At 31.1% G+C, this 13341-nt stretch overlaps 2 protein-coding genes across 2 annotated transcripts; one reads left to right on the top strand and one right to left on the bottom strand.

Annotated features, from left to right (window-relative positions):
- Positions 1-276: 276 nt before the first annotated feature.
- Phum_PHUM080440 (fatty acid synthase, putative) lies at positions 277-9483 on the top strand (the record flags this gene model as incomplete). Its single annotated transcript, XM_002423673.1, has 32 exons — positions 277-415; positions 507-665; positions 752-919; positions 993-1193; positions 1272-1514; positions 1600-1826; positions 1908-2099; positions 2190-2321; positions 2400-2630; positions 2716-2905; positions 2986-3215; positions 3296-3600; positions 3683-3830; positions 3901-3999; positions 4083-4191; positions 4291-4533; positions 4617-4802; positions 4889-5040; positions 5118-5267; positions 5354-5593; positions 5687-5877; positions 5965-6433; positions 6521-6700; positions 6831-7029; positions 7118-7298; positions 7379-7482; positions 7558-7781; positions 7868-8129; positions 8226-8506; positions 8585-8815; positions 8907-9137; positions 9253-9483. The coding sequence occupies 32 exons, from the start codon at positions 277-279 to the stop codon at positions 9481-9483; spliced, it is 6528 nt and encodes a 2175-aa protein (XP_002423718.1).
- Positions 9484-10480: 997 nt separating this feature from the next.
- On the bottom strand, positions 10481-13162 carry Phum_PHUM080430 (uncharacterized protein; the record flags this gene model as incomplete). The annotated part of the gene is made up of 4 exons (XM_002423672.1): positions 10481-11412; positions 11503-12472; positions 12630-12794; positions 12998-13162. The coding sequence occupies 4 exons, from the start codon at positions 13160-13162 to the stop codon at positions 10481-10483; spliced, it is 2232 nt and encodes a 743-aa protein (XP_002423717.1).
- Between the last annotated feature and the right edge of the window lie 179 nt (positions 13163-13341).

Raw genomic sequence — 13341 nt, 5'->3', positions numbered from 1 at the left:
CATAAAAAATTTATATATTAACTTATCGTTGTTGTTGTTGTTATTACTTTTATTTTTGCAAAAAATAACTAACAATTGACCATATAATTAATTTATTCATTTAAAAAAAAAAAAATCATTCAATATTCGATTTAATATTTTTTTTTTCTTTTAGTCAAAAATAAAATTTTGATCGAGAAGGTTCTTCGTTTTTTACAAAAAAAAAAAAGTTTTTATTTTAGATTTTTTTATTGTGATTATTTTTTTTTTTTTTGCCACGGAAAATTCTATACGAAAATGGAATTTCAAGATGATGAAATTGTAATATCCGGTATTGGTGGTAGATTTCCAGAAGCTGATAATTTTGTTGAATTATCAGAAAAATTATTATCGGGACAAGATCTTGTTACTAAAGATCCTAGAAAATTAACAAAAGGTAAAAACTAAAATTAAAAATTAACAAAAATAAATAAAAAAATTTTTTTAATCGTTTTTCTTTTTTTTTTTTTTTTTTTTTTTAAAAAAAGGATATTTTGAAGATTTACCCGAAAGAAATGGAAGATTTAAAATTAATTCTGCACTTTTTGACTACACATATTTTGGTATATCTAAAATTGTTGCTTCTGCTATGGATAACATGATATGTCAATTACTTCAAAGAACTTTAGAAGCTGTTATTGACGCTGGTAAAATTTTTTCCTCGTTCCTGATGTTCAAGAACCATCAACTTCTCTTATCCCCCACTTTTAATAACGTTATTATTATCAAACAGGTATCAATCCGAGTGATTTGAGAGGTACTGACACGTCTGTTTTTACCGGTACCTGTCATTCGGATTCGGATTTGGAATGGTCTTCGAATGTTAAAGTCGGTTATGGTATAATGGGAAGGAATAGATGCATGAACAGCAATAGAATATCTTATTGGCTTGATTTAAACGGTTTGTTGTTAAAAAATTTAATTGTTTAGGTTGTTGTTGTTTAGGTTGTTGTTATCATTATTAAATTGTACAGGTACAAGTTATTCGACGGATTGTGGTTGGGCTAATGGTTTGTCAAATATTTGGCAAGGATTTAATGCGATCAAATCGGGAAAATGTGATACGGCAATCGTGGGAGCTTGTAATTTACAAAGTTTAGCATTGCCAACTATGCAAATAAAAGATATGGGATTATTAAGTTTGGACGGTTTGACTAGATGTTTCGATGATTCAGGTACGATGAATAAATGAATGATTATAATTCCCCCCCCCCCCCCGTGAAAAAGGTTTCAATTTTTTTTTTCTTTTTTAGCAAACGGAGGAACTAGATCTAGCGCGGTTGTGGTATTGGTACTCCAAAGAGCTTCCATCGCAAAAAGAATTTATGCCACTGTTGGTCACGTGTTATCAACAACTATTGCAAATAAAAAAGATGTCATCTGTAAACCCACTCAACAAGATTGGGAAGCTTTATTTAATGAATTTTACGAAGCATCAAAGATAAACGTTGATGATATTTATTACGTTGAAGCTCACGGTTCCGGCATGAAGGTCCGCAAATAATAATTATTATTATTATTACTTTTTTCTAATGTAATAAAAAATTATTATTGATTATTATTATTATTATCATTAGGAAGATGACGCATCCGAACTTAATGCATTGTCTAATTTCTTTTGTCGAAATCGGAAAACTCCACTTTTGGTGGGATGCGTTAAAAGTAATATGGGTCATTCAGAATCCGCAGCATCTTTGTGTGGAGTTGCTAAAGCGATAATAGCTTTTGAAAAAGAAATAATACCACAAAATTTACATTATGAAAAACCAAATTCGTTATGTCCTGCTTTAGCGAAAGGAACATTAAAAGTATTTTTCGTTTTTTCGTTTTTATTCAAAACTTCTTCTTAAATCATTTTTAAATAATTTTCTTTTTGTTTTTGTTTGTAGGTGGTAGATAAAAACACACCACTTCCTCCCAATGCGTGGATAGCAATTAATTGTCATAGTTTTAATGGAACGTATGGACACATCGTTCTCAAACCAAATTTAAAAAAAAGGATAATCAAAGATGATAAAATTCCCAGATTGGTTTTATTGGCGGACAGAACGATCGATTCAATGGGTGATTTGTTCGAAAAGGTTTTATTTTAAACAAAGCGAATTTTCCGTTTATACTAAGGTATTTTAATGTAAAAAAAAATGGTAATTGTTTAATAAACTATGTTTCAGGTGGAATCCGTACCTTACAATCCTGAATACATTGCATTATTGCACGAAATAAATTCGAAAAAAGTCGAAAGATATCTCGGACGAGGTTATACGATATTACCCGTACCTGAAAATCCCGTTCGTGAAAGTCAGGTAGTACTAATAACTCACTTTTTTTTTTTTTTTATATATAATCCGTTGTTTAAATTAAATAAAATTTTTATATTTAAGGCGTTCAACGAAGAAAAACGTCCGATTTGGTTTGTGTTTGCCGGAATGGGAAGTCAATGGCCGGGAATGGGAAAAAGGTTAATGGATTTACCTTTGTTCAGAGAATCAATTGAAAGATCTCATAAAATTTTACAATCCAAAGGTTTAGATTTAATTAAAATAATTACCGAAAATGATCCAAACGTTTTTGATAACGTTCTTCATTCATTTGTCGGTATTGCTGCCATTCAGGTATTGATTTCATCCATTGGAAAAGAAAAATTATTTTTAATTTTAAAGTTTTATTAAAATTGTCGTTTGATTGTCGTGGTCACAGATTGCATTGATTGATGTCCTTAAAGTTTTAAATATAATTCCGGATGGACTCATCGGACATTCTGTTGGTGAATTAGGTTGTTCTTTAGCGGATGGTTGCTTCACTTCGGAACAAATGATTTTAGCTGCTTACTACAGAGGAGTCGTCTCGAGAGAAGCCGATTTGATTCGTGGATCCATGGCGGCCATTGGTTAGAATTTTTTTTTTTTTATTTGGAAATATTCAATCGAATAAAAAAAAACAAATAAAATTTATTGTTTTTATTTTTAGGAAAGGGTTATAAGGACATTAAAGATGAATTACCAGAAGATATCGATGTCGCTTGTCATAATTCGGCCGATAATTGCACGATATCTGGACCGGAAGAATCCATTGAAAAATTTGTTAGCGAATTAAAAAAAAAAGAAATTTTAGCAAAAGCTGTTAACGTCTCACACATTGCTTATCACAGTAGATACATTAAACCGGCAGCTCCTAAACTTTTAGAATATTTAAAAAAGGTTTTTGTTGTTGTTTCAACAAAAAGAAATTTTTTTCGATTAAAAATTATCTTTATCTAAATTTTTATTCGTGTTTTAAGGTTGTACCTAATCCAAAATTACGTTCTTCGAAATGGATCAGTACTTCTAATCCGGAAGATAAATGGGATACGGACACTGCAAAATATTGTTCGGCGGAATATCACACTAATAATTTATTAAGTTGCGTCATGTTCGAAGAAGGTAGCAAACACATTCCGAAGAATGCTATTTGCATAGAAATAGCACCTCATGGATTATTGCAGGGTATATTGAAACGATCATTGGGTGAAGAAGTCACGAATATTCCTCTGACTAGCAGAGCAAGTTCGGATCCTCTGATATTTTTATTACAAGCTCTTGGAAAGTTAGTTTTCATAAAAACCAATAAATAATTTTTAAAATGATTAATAACTCTTTGTAATTATTTTTTTTTTTATATGTTTAAGGATGTACATGGCAGGTATAGACATCAGCATAATGAATTTATATCCAAAAGTTGAATTTCCAGTATCGAGAGGAACTCCTTCTCTAAATAATTTACAACATTGGCGTGAACAAAAATTAACACCATCACTCACTCCAATAGGAAACAAGGTTAAATAAATAAAATTATGTACACATATTTATTTATTTAATTATTTATTAAATTTAATGTAATTTTCAGATCGTTCATTCTTTTAAAAATCGACTCATGAAGTTGACCGACGATTGTACGGGAGTAATTATTAACGGGAAAAATAAATATCCGTTGGGAATTTTCCTGGTGAGATTTTAATAAATTAATAAGTAAATAAATAAATAAATTTTGTTCTCTTAATTAATGTTCGATAATTATTTGCGTTTTAGAATTTGTCTTGGGAATTATTTGCATCACAAAAAAAAATTTTGACGGATGAATGTCCGATATTAATACAAAATTTTAAATTGATTGATTACATCGACGTTCACTTATCGGGTACGATGTGGATTTTCTTTAATTTTCCTTTTTTTTTTTTTTTTTTTTGACATTAAGTCGTAGACATGAATTTAATTAACGCCATTATTATCGTTACAGAAAGCGATAATAAAACAATTTATTTTTTAAACGGTTCCGGAGATTTTGAAATTGTCAAAGGAGATCAATTTATCGGATGCGGAAACATAACGCCGCTCAAAGAAAAACCGTTACCGGAAAATAACGTTCGAATTGAAAAATACGATTTGATCGGAGATGAAATTTACGAAGAATTAAAAATAAAAGGATTTACGTTTGGGAAAAATTTTAAAATTTTAACCGGAGTTTCGTATAATTCAAACGGTATTAACATCAAATATTTTCCTAAATCCCCCCAAAAAAAAACGATTTTTTTTCAAACGCATTTTTTTTTTTTTAAATCGAAGGAATCCTAGCGGAAATTCCAGTGACGAATAATTGGAATCAAATTATCGAAGCCATGATACAAGTTCATTTACTTTTCATGGAAGATAAAACGGATTTAATGTATCTTCCATTATTTTTCGATCAATTGGAAATATCTTGTCAGAAACACATCGAATACACGAATTCTCTCAATCCCGGAAATGATCGTACGTTAATCATCATTTATTATTATTATTATTATTATTTTAACTTATCCTGAAGGATTCAATTTTCTTTTTAATAATGATAATAGGTTTAACGGTCGTTTACGATTACATAACGAATAACGTTAGTTGCGGCGGTCTCAATCTTAAAAGATTAAAATGCGTTGAATGTCCGAAAATAAGAAACGAATTAAGTTTTAAAATGTCGAGTTTTTTCCCATACACGAATCCTCCTTTGCAGGTAAACAGAAAATTTTTAAAATTCACAAAGAAAAGAATAAATTAATAATAATAATAAAAAATGAAAATTTTTTGTAGAACGTCATGGAATTTTCCGATTTTTGTTTCGGAATTATATTGGATAATTTGGACAGTGCGAAAAAATTTCGTGGTTTGAATTTGCTGGAGATTGTTGATAAAAATTCATCCATCGGTGAATATTTAAAAGAAATTTATTACGATGTCGAGGTGAGTTTGCGAACAAGATGGTCGTTTGTTACCAATCGTCGGATTGGATATTTAATTAAAAAAAAAAAATTTGTTTGAAATTACAGATTAAAATCAAAACGGTTTCGAATTTTTCATCCGTCAATAAAAATAATTTTAATTCTCTAACAACGGATTTTTGCATCGCTCCCTCGGGTTTTCCCGGAAAAGAATGTTTCGAATTTGTCAAAAATGGCGGTTTCGCTCTCGTTAAATCATCTTCGAAAATCGACGTTCCACCGTCGTGGGTCGTTGTTGCCAAATTTACCAATTCGAATAAACAAGAGTATTTGTTTTTAAAAAAGGTGGTGAGTTTAATTCATTTCTTTTACGTTTCGTATAATTATTATTAACAAAGAAAAAAAAATAATAATAATAATTTTTTTTCGTCTGCTTATTAGAATCAAACCGATATAAGAGATTTTGAATTCATCGACATGGACGAAGAATCGGAAAATAGTTTGATGAGTAAATTGAATGATTTAAAATCGTCATCGAAAACTACGGTTTTGATAAGTCGAAAAAAACGGGCGGAAGGGGTTGAAAAATTTAAAACTCATCTGCAATCGAAAATCGACGACGTACTTTTAAGGTACTTTTAACCGTTGAGTGTTACCAACATTAAAAAAAAAAAAAAAAAAACTTGGGGTTTTAACAAAATGTTGTAAATAAATTACAGATGGATTTTCATTTTCGATTCGAACGCTCCGCCATTTGACGTCAAAGATTTATTTTATTCTGAACAATTGAAAAAAGGTTTGATAACGAACGTTTATTCCGACGGTTATTGGGGTTGTTATTATAAATATAATTTCAACGATAAGAGGGAAGTCAATTTTAAATTGGAAGAAAATTCGGAATTGAAAACGAATTACATAAGTTTCGATCCGAGAGAAAGTTTAATAAAATTAAATCAAGTAAATTTTCAGTTTCAATGCGATTTATACTTATTTAAGAAAAAGAAATTATTAATTAAAAAAATGTTTTTTCAGGTTGAATTTTCCGGAAAAGTGAATAATAAAAGAGTGATGGGAATTAGTAAATTGGAAAATTATAGGAAAATAATACCGGAAAAATATTTGATTTGGGAAATGCCAGAATCATGGACTTTCGAAGATGGTGCCACGATTCCGATTTCATATGCTTTGGTTATTATTTAAATAATTTTTCCTTTTTTTTTTTTTCTTCTTCAAATCACATTTCCGTTGATTTTAATTTTTTCTTTTTAATTTTAGGCTTATTATTGTTTGGTTATACTCGGACGTGTTAAAAAAGAAGAAAATGTTTTAATTACGGATGCTTTGACGTGCATCGGTCAGGCTGCTGTTTCCGTCGCACTTTCATTGGGTATTAATGTTCACGTGACCGTCGGTAGCGATAAAGAAATGGCCGCCATTAAAAAATTATTTCCAAAAGTAAGAAATATGTTGATGACGTCATGTTATGTGACGTAAACAAAATGGAACGAAAATTTACAGTTGATTGTTTTAAAAAAATGAAGAAAATTGTTTAACGGATTAATTCATTTCGTTTTTTTTTTTACAGCTCGAAAATTCAAAAATAATGAATCACAACGAAGGAAAATACGGATCGAAATGGCAATTGAAAAATCCAGACAATTTAATGAGTTTACTTTTTAATACTTTGGACGGTGAAAAATTTTTTTCAATATTACCATTGGTTGCCGAATTTGGTAATATTTGTCATTTCGGAAAAGAAGATTTAAAGAAAAAAACAAAATTGGGTAAGCGAAAAATTGTTAATTTGATTATAAAAATGAAATCCTTTTTCGAAAAATTCTATTATTATTATTATTATTTCGTCTTCTGCAGGTACTTACATGTTTTTGTTAACGATGTCATTTTACGGTTTATCACCCGACGTTGTTATTAATTTACCAGAAGACGACAAGAAAACAATAAATCAATTAATTGGACGAGGTTTAAAAGATGGCGTCGTTAAACCTTTACCGAGGATCGTTGTCACCGTAACGGACGTTCAAGAAAGATTAGAGTGAGAAAATTTAATAAAAATTTTTTTCAAATTAATTATGGCAGTACTATTATTATTATTATTATTATTATTATTTATAGAAATTTGGCAAAATCGTCGGCATACGTGAAATCTTTGCTTAAAGTAGAAAATAAAAAAACGAATTACATTCAATTCGATTCGAAAAAATCTTATTTGATATTGGGTGAGTTGTTTAATTTTTTTTTTTTTTTTTTTTTTAAAAGTTGGTACGTGGTTTTAAATAAATTTAAAATTTTAGGTGACGAAACTGATTTATGGGTCGATATCGTGATGTGGATGCTCGAAAGAAAAGTGACAAACATAATAGTTGGAAGGAGGGACAAAACGAAAAGAAGTCAACTGCGAATGCCCATAATTAAAAACAATCAAAACGTTTTCGTTTTCGAACATCAAAACGTCGAGAAATTATTAAACGAAGCACGGAAATTGAGTCCTCTGTCGACAGTATTTTACTTATCCATGGTGAGAATAAAATCCGTAATTCGGTTTTATTTCAAAAAAAAATGATTTTGTTTTAAAAATATCGAACGGGGGTGGATCTTTTGCAGAATTCGACCGAAGTAAGTCCAACTTTATCAACTCTGGATAAATTGTACAGAGATCCGGAAGGTTATTTCGTTGCCGTAACGAAAACTCAAGGTTTACTATCGGAAATGTGCAGAGCGAGAAGTAAAAACGGTTTACCCTCGACGAATTTCATATGGGAAACGGAAACGGTCGAAATGACGTCACATTTGGAATCAATGGCAAAACTCAGCGGTCAAAGTTCGGTTGTTTACGTCACTCCACCGCCATTGCTCTCGGTTGCCGGTGATTATTTTTTTAAACAAACTTTTTCACTCTCTCTCTCTCTCTCTCTCTCTCTTGCGAACGTAACGCGTTTTTTATAAAATTTTTTAATTGCAGATCAAAGATTGAGCGATCTTTTACCGACGTCCATCGAAGATTTTTGCGAAATCGGTTCAACTTTAAGCGATAAAGTTGAAATAATTCCACTCAATACGGTTTGCGGACCGCAAAGAGACACACTGCAAGAAATCACTCCATTCATAATAATACCAGGTTTGCAAAAAGAACCTACGAAATTTCTCGAACCTTTCGTTTCCAATTTTTTATATCCGGCCGTTTGCGTTAAAATCCCCGACATGGAATTGTCGATACCACAAATGGTTAATTTCATCCTACCGGTAAGCGAATTGTTTCTCTCTCTCTCTCCATTCGAAATCCCTTTTGGTCATTTTTCTTTTTACCTTTTTTTTTTTTAGGAAATTGTAAAATTTAACAAAATAAATTATTACAACATAATCGGAATTCATTGGGGAAGTCATTTGGCGATGGAACTGACGAAACAATTGGAAGAAATCGGTGCCGTAGTAGGTTTGATATTGATGGAAGGACCCATTCAAAACGTTGAATCCCTCGTGACGAAATCACTCGAATGGGATTTTCTTAACATAATACAAGGAAAATTTAAAACGACGGCAGTGGATTTAAAGGTATAAAGAAAAAGGTTTGAAAAAGGTTGGAAAAGTATAAAACGATTATATTACTCATTCTTTGTTTTTTTTTTTTTTTTTTTTATCCAAGATGGATAACGAATCCCTTTCGAAGCTGAGTTGGAGAGGACAATTAAACACGGTTTTAACATCGTTAAATTTATCGGAGGAAAAAGAAAAAGATTTTTGCAAGGGTGCCATGTTTGTTTACAACAATTTGAAAGCACTTTTGAACCACGACGTTGCGAGCATTAAATTGAAAGGACCTTTTACCGTTATCGTGAGCGGTCAAAGGAATTTCGACGATAAGGACATATCAAAGGTAAAAAACAATAATCAATCACTCGTGATAATGATAATGATAATAATTCGCATCGGCAAAAAATAATTTTAATTAATTAATTAATTTTTTTTTTTTCTATTGAAATTAATAAAAGATATGCAGATCGATATCGATTCGAAGTTTTCCAATAACGACCGATGAATTATTCACGTCTCAAGAAGTTTGGAGAATAATTCAAGGTTCGGCCATATCACACGCCATGAGCAAAAACACGGTTCACGAATGTTCGTGGACGGCATTGGAAGATTTTATAAGCAGTAAAGATAATTCACAGACTTATCAAAATTTAAATTCTTGCAACGTCAAATTTTCATTTTCCTGTTGATTTTTTCGAAACGTAATAATAATCATCGTATGACGTAAACGTATTTTTCCTCCGCCTCCTCCTCTCCCCTCCCTCGGCTTCCTAAGCTCCTCCCCTCCCCGGATTATTCGCAAGTTAAAAATCAAAACGAGACAAGAAAGGAAAATGAGGAAAAGTGAAAAATGAAAAACTTTATAGAACGACAGGAACACACACACACTGGATAATCTTGATAATCCCGGATTAAGATTTGTCAGGTTAGTCTTTTGTTTTTTATTCTATTACTTTTTAAACTCGGAAAAATCAACCGGAAATTGTTATTATTATTATCATCACGACAAATGTAATTCATTATGATGATAATAATAATAATAGTAATATTGTTATAAATGCGGATAATTTTAAATAAAATGTATTTTTATCACTCTCTCTCTCTCTCTCTCTTCTCTTTTCTTTTTTCTCTTTTTCTTTACTTTTTTTTTTTTTTTTTTTTAATGGTTGTCGAAAACGTCATCATTTTATTCGTGATTATTAAAAAAAAACAATAATACCAACATTACATATAAAATTTTATATTGATAATAATAATAATAACATTTTAAAGCCCTAAAAATAAATTTCAATATGAAATTTTATAAAAAAAAAAAAAAACACATTTCGTGTGTGCGTGGGGAAAAAAAAAAAAATTTCCCCTTTTTCTTTTTGGAATGATTGATTGATTATTGATTGATTGATTGATTGACTGAATTTTTCCCCCTTGGTATTATTGTATAAATAAATAATATATATATATATATAAATATTTGGATTGAACGGTAATCGATTTGAACGGTGGATATTCGAAAAATTTTTCTATAATTCGATTTCAATTCGTCGACCGCCATCTTTTTTTCTTCTTCTTCTTTTTCCTTCATCTTTCTCTCTCTTTCTCTTTTTCGTTCGAAATCGTGACGTCAATAAACGATGACGATAACCGTTTTATTCTCATTCTTTGTCGTCGTCGTCGGCGTCGTCGATTTCAAGAAACGTTTTCGATGCAACTTTCATCTATGACGATCGTGTCGACGAAATCGTCATTGTCGCCCAAAGGTTTGTGTATGGGCGTACCGTAAACCCTTTTCACTTTCAAATTATGAACCCTTTTCAAATGTTTGACTTTGTCGTCTCTTCTCGCGTACGTGCAAGAGCACAAGTGACACTTGAAAGGACGTTCGCCCGTGTGTTTCGTCGAGTGTTTTTTCAATTCTCCCGGCGACACGAATTTATGATTGCAAACCGGGCAAACGTGTTTGAAATCTTTCGTGTGAAATTTAATATGTCTTTTAAGTTCGCTTTTCGTGTAAAACGACTTGCCGCAGAGAGGAGTGTCGCATTGAAATTCTTTTATTCCCTCGTGGGTTTTTATGTGACGTTCAATTCCGCTTATAGTGCTGAATTTTTTCTCGCAAAACTGACACTGGAGCATGGGACGTTCGGTCAAATGTCTCTGAGCGTGTTTTCTCAATATTCCTCTCGTCGTGAACGCTTCCGGACAATCCGTACATTTATAACTTCTTATGTTTCTATGGAGTCTATCTTCGTGACTCCTCAGAGCGACGATTCCTTTCAGGGATTGACCGCAGTAGGAACAAACGAATTTTTTACTTTGTTTCAAATGCCTTCGCTTGTAGTGATGATGAAGGTTCATTTTTCTAGGGAATATCTTTGGGCAAAGGGGGCATTTTATCGGGGATAGAGTGTTGTGAAATTCGGCAACGTGTCTTTTGAGATGATTGTTCGTCTTGTAATCTTTTCCGCATATTTTACACTTGTGACATATCGGACATTTCGTTTCGTGATTTGATAAATCGGTTTCGGATTTGAAAAATTCACCGCACGTCTCGCAACCGAATAAATTTTGAAATTGTTCCGTTTGTATTTCCATATCCGCGTTTCCCTCATTCGTAATACCTTTATTATCATTATTATTTTCTTTTTTAATTTTATTTATTTTATTTTCGTCCAATATGTTTTTTTCGTATGTTAATTCGTGTGCGTGACTCAAATGATTTCTAAGGGAATCGTTTGAGTCGAATGTCGAATAACAGAAAACGCATTCGTTATCGTAATTGGTTGACGAAAACCAATGATACGTTATCAAATGAATTTTTAAACTTTTTCCATCGATAAATTTTTTATCACATCCCACACAATCGATTTCGTTATCGTTTTCAACGACGTCGTCCTCCGCGTGATAGTATAGGGAATGAAGTGAGGATTCGAACGCATTCGAACTTATATTTCCACATATATCGCATATGAGATTTTTACTTTTTAAACTTCTCAAACCGTCCATTTCGTTGGGATGTTTCGAATGGATTTTTTCGCAGTGTTTAATCAACTCATTTTTTTTCAAATAAATCGAATCGCAATCGCAACAATTCCAAACGACTTTACAATTTTCAACTTGTGCCATCGTTTCTAAATTATCACCGTGTACTTTTTCTATGTGACTCCTGAGGGACGATTGTCTTAAAAATGGTCTGTAACATATTCTGCAATCGAACGAACCCACATCTCTTTGATCCGTTTCAATGTTTTTGTTCATTCTGTGCACGACTTCGAAGTGTCTGCTCGTGTTTTTTTTATTGAACGACAAACCGCAATATTTACAAGCGATCAATTTCTCACTTTCGATACTTTGATCTTTGCTTACTTTTAAATGTTTTAATCTTATGTGTGTCGATATTGCATTTTTATTATGAAATTTTCCACCGCAAACATCGCACACATATAATTCAGTTTTATTTGATATGGAATCATCATCATCATCATCATCATCATTTTTTGTACTTTCTAATTGATTGTTACTATGAACTGTGAGTTGATGAATAATAAATTCATCATCATTTTTAAATGCTTTTAAACAGTCGCAACAATAAATTTTATCAGGAGTGGAAATTTCTTCTTCTTCTTCTTTAATGATTTTATTTTCATTTTTATTCGATTCTTCTTCATTATCATAAATAACCTAAAATTATAATTATATTATTTTTGTAATCGATGATTTGTTTTGCCAACTATCGACATTACATATCTAAAACAGGGTAAACTTAAAGTAAATTTAAGGGTGAGAGTATTTATCGAAGGGATATTCGCAAGACAACTTATTGTAGGCATAATAATACCTTTTTGGTGACAACGTTAACCCCAAATTCTGATAAAGCAGCTATATAGCTTTCATTTAAAGCAGCTTGATTTGTTTGACACTGATTAAAAAATTCATAAAATTTTTCTACTTGTGCTAAACAATTATAACAAATCCATGATGGAAATCCATCATTTTTAACTATCTGAAAATAAAAAAAAATTAATTATTTCGTGTAAAACGTTTTAAAACGTAGATTTTAAATAAATTTTTATTTAGTCGAATAATTTATACGCATTTTTTTTAAATTTAAATTTATGATTACGTTTGATTTTCGTGCCGTTTCACTAATTAATTAATTTTATCGTAGTTTTAAACGTGAATAATAATAATAATAATAATAATTACCGCAATTGACATAATATCGAAAATTTTTTTACGTATGGATTCATTTTCGCTTTCGAGTAATGAATCCGTTGAAAATAAATTAATAAGAACAACATCACCGGTTAAACACAGCCTACAAATTTTACCAAAATCAACAAATATTTCTTGAGATGTCGTTTCTTCCATAATACTCAAAGCACAAAAGCTTCGTTAATGCTACGAAAACAATGCCAGAGGTAATATTCAATATGCTAAACATTATTATTTATTATATCTATGACTTGAAGTGGCATTAGACAATTATTCAAACGACACACAAACGTTAGTTTTACGGACAGACGACAGATAACAAGTTGAAACATGAA

This window comes from Pediculus humanus, genomic scaffold (genome assembly GCF_000006295.1).
Source record: "Pediculus humanus corporis 1103172107431 genomic scaffold, whole genome shotgun sequence".
Taxonomy (NCBI): domain Eukaryota; kingdom Metazoa; phylum Arthropoda; class Insecta; order Psocodea; family Pediculidae; genus Pediculus; species Pediculus humanus.
This window is presented reverse-complemented; position numbering and strand designations above follow the sequence as displayed.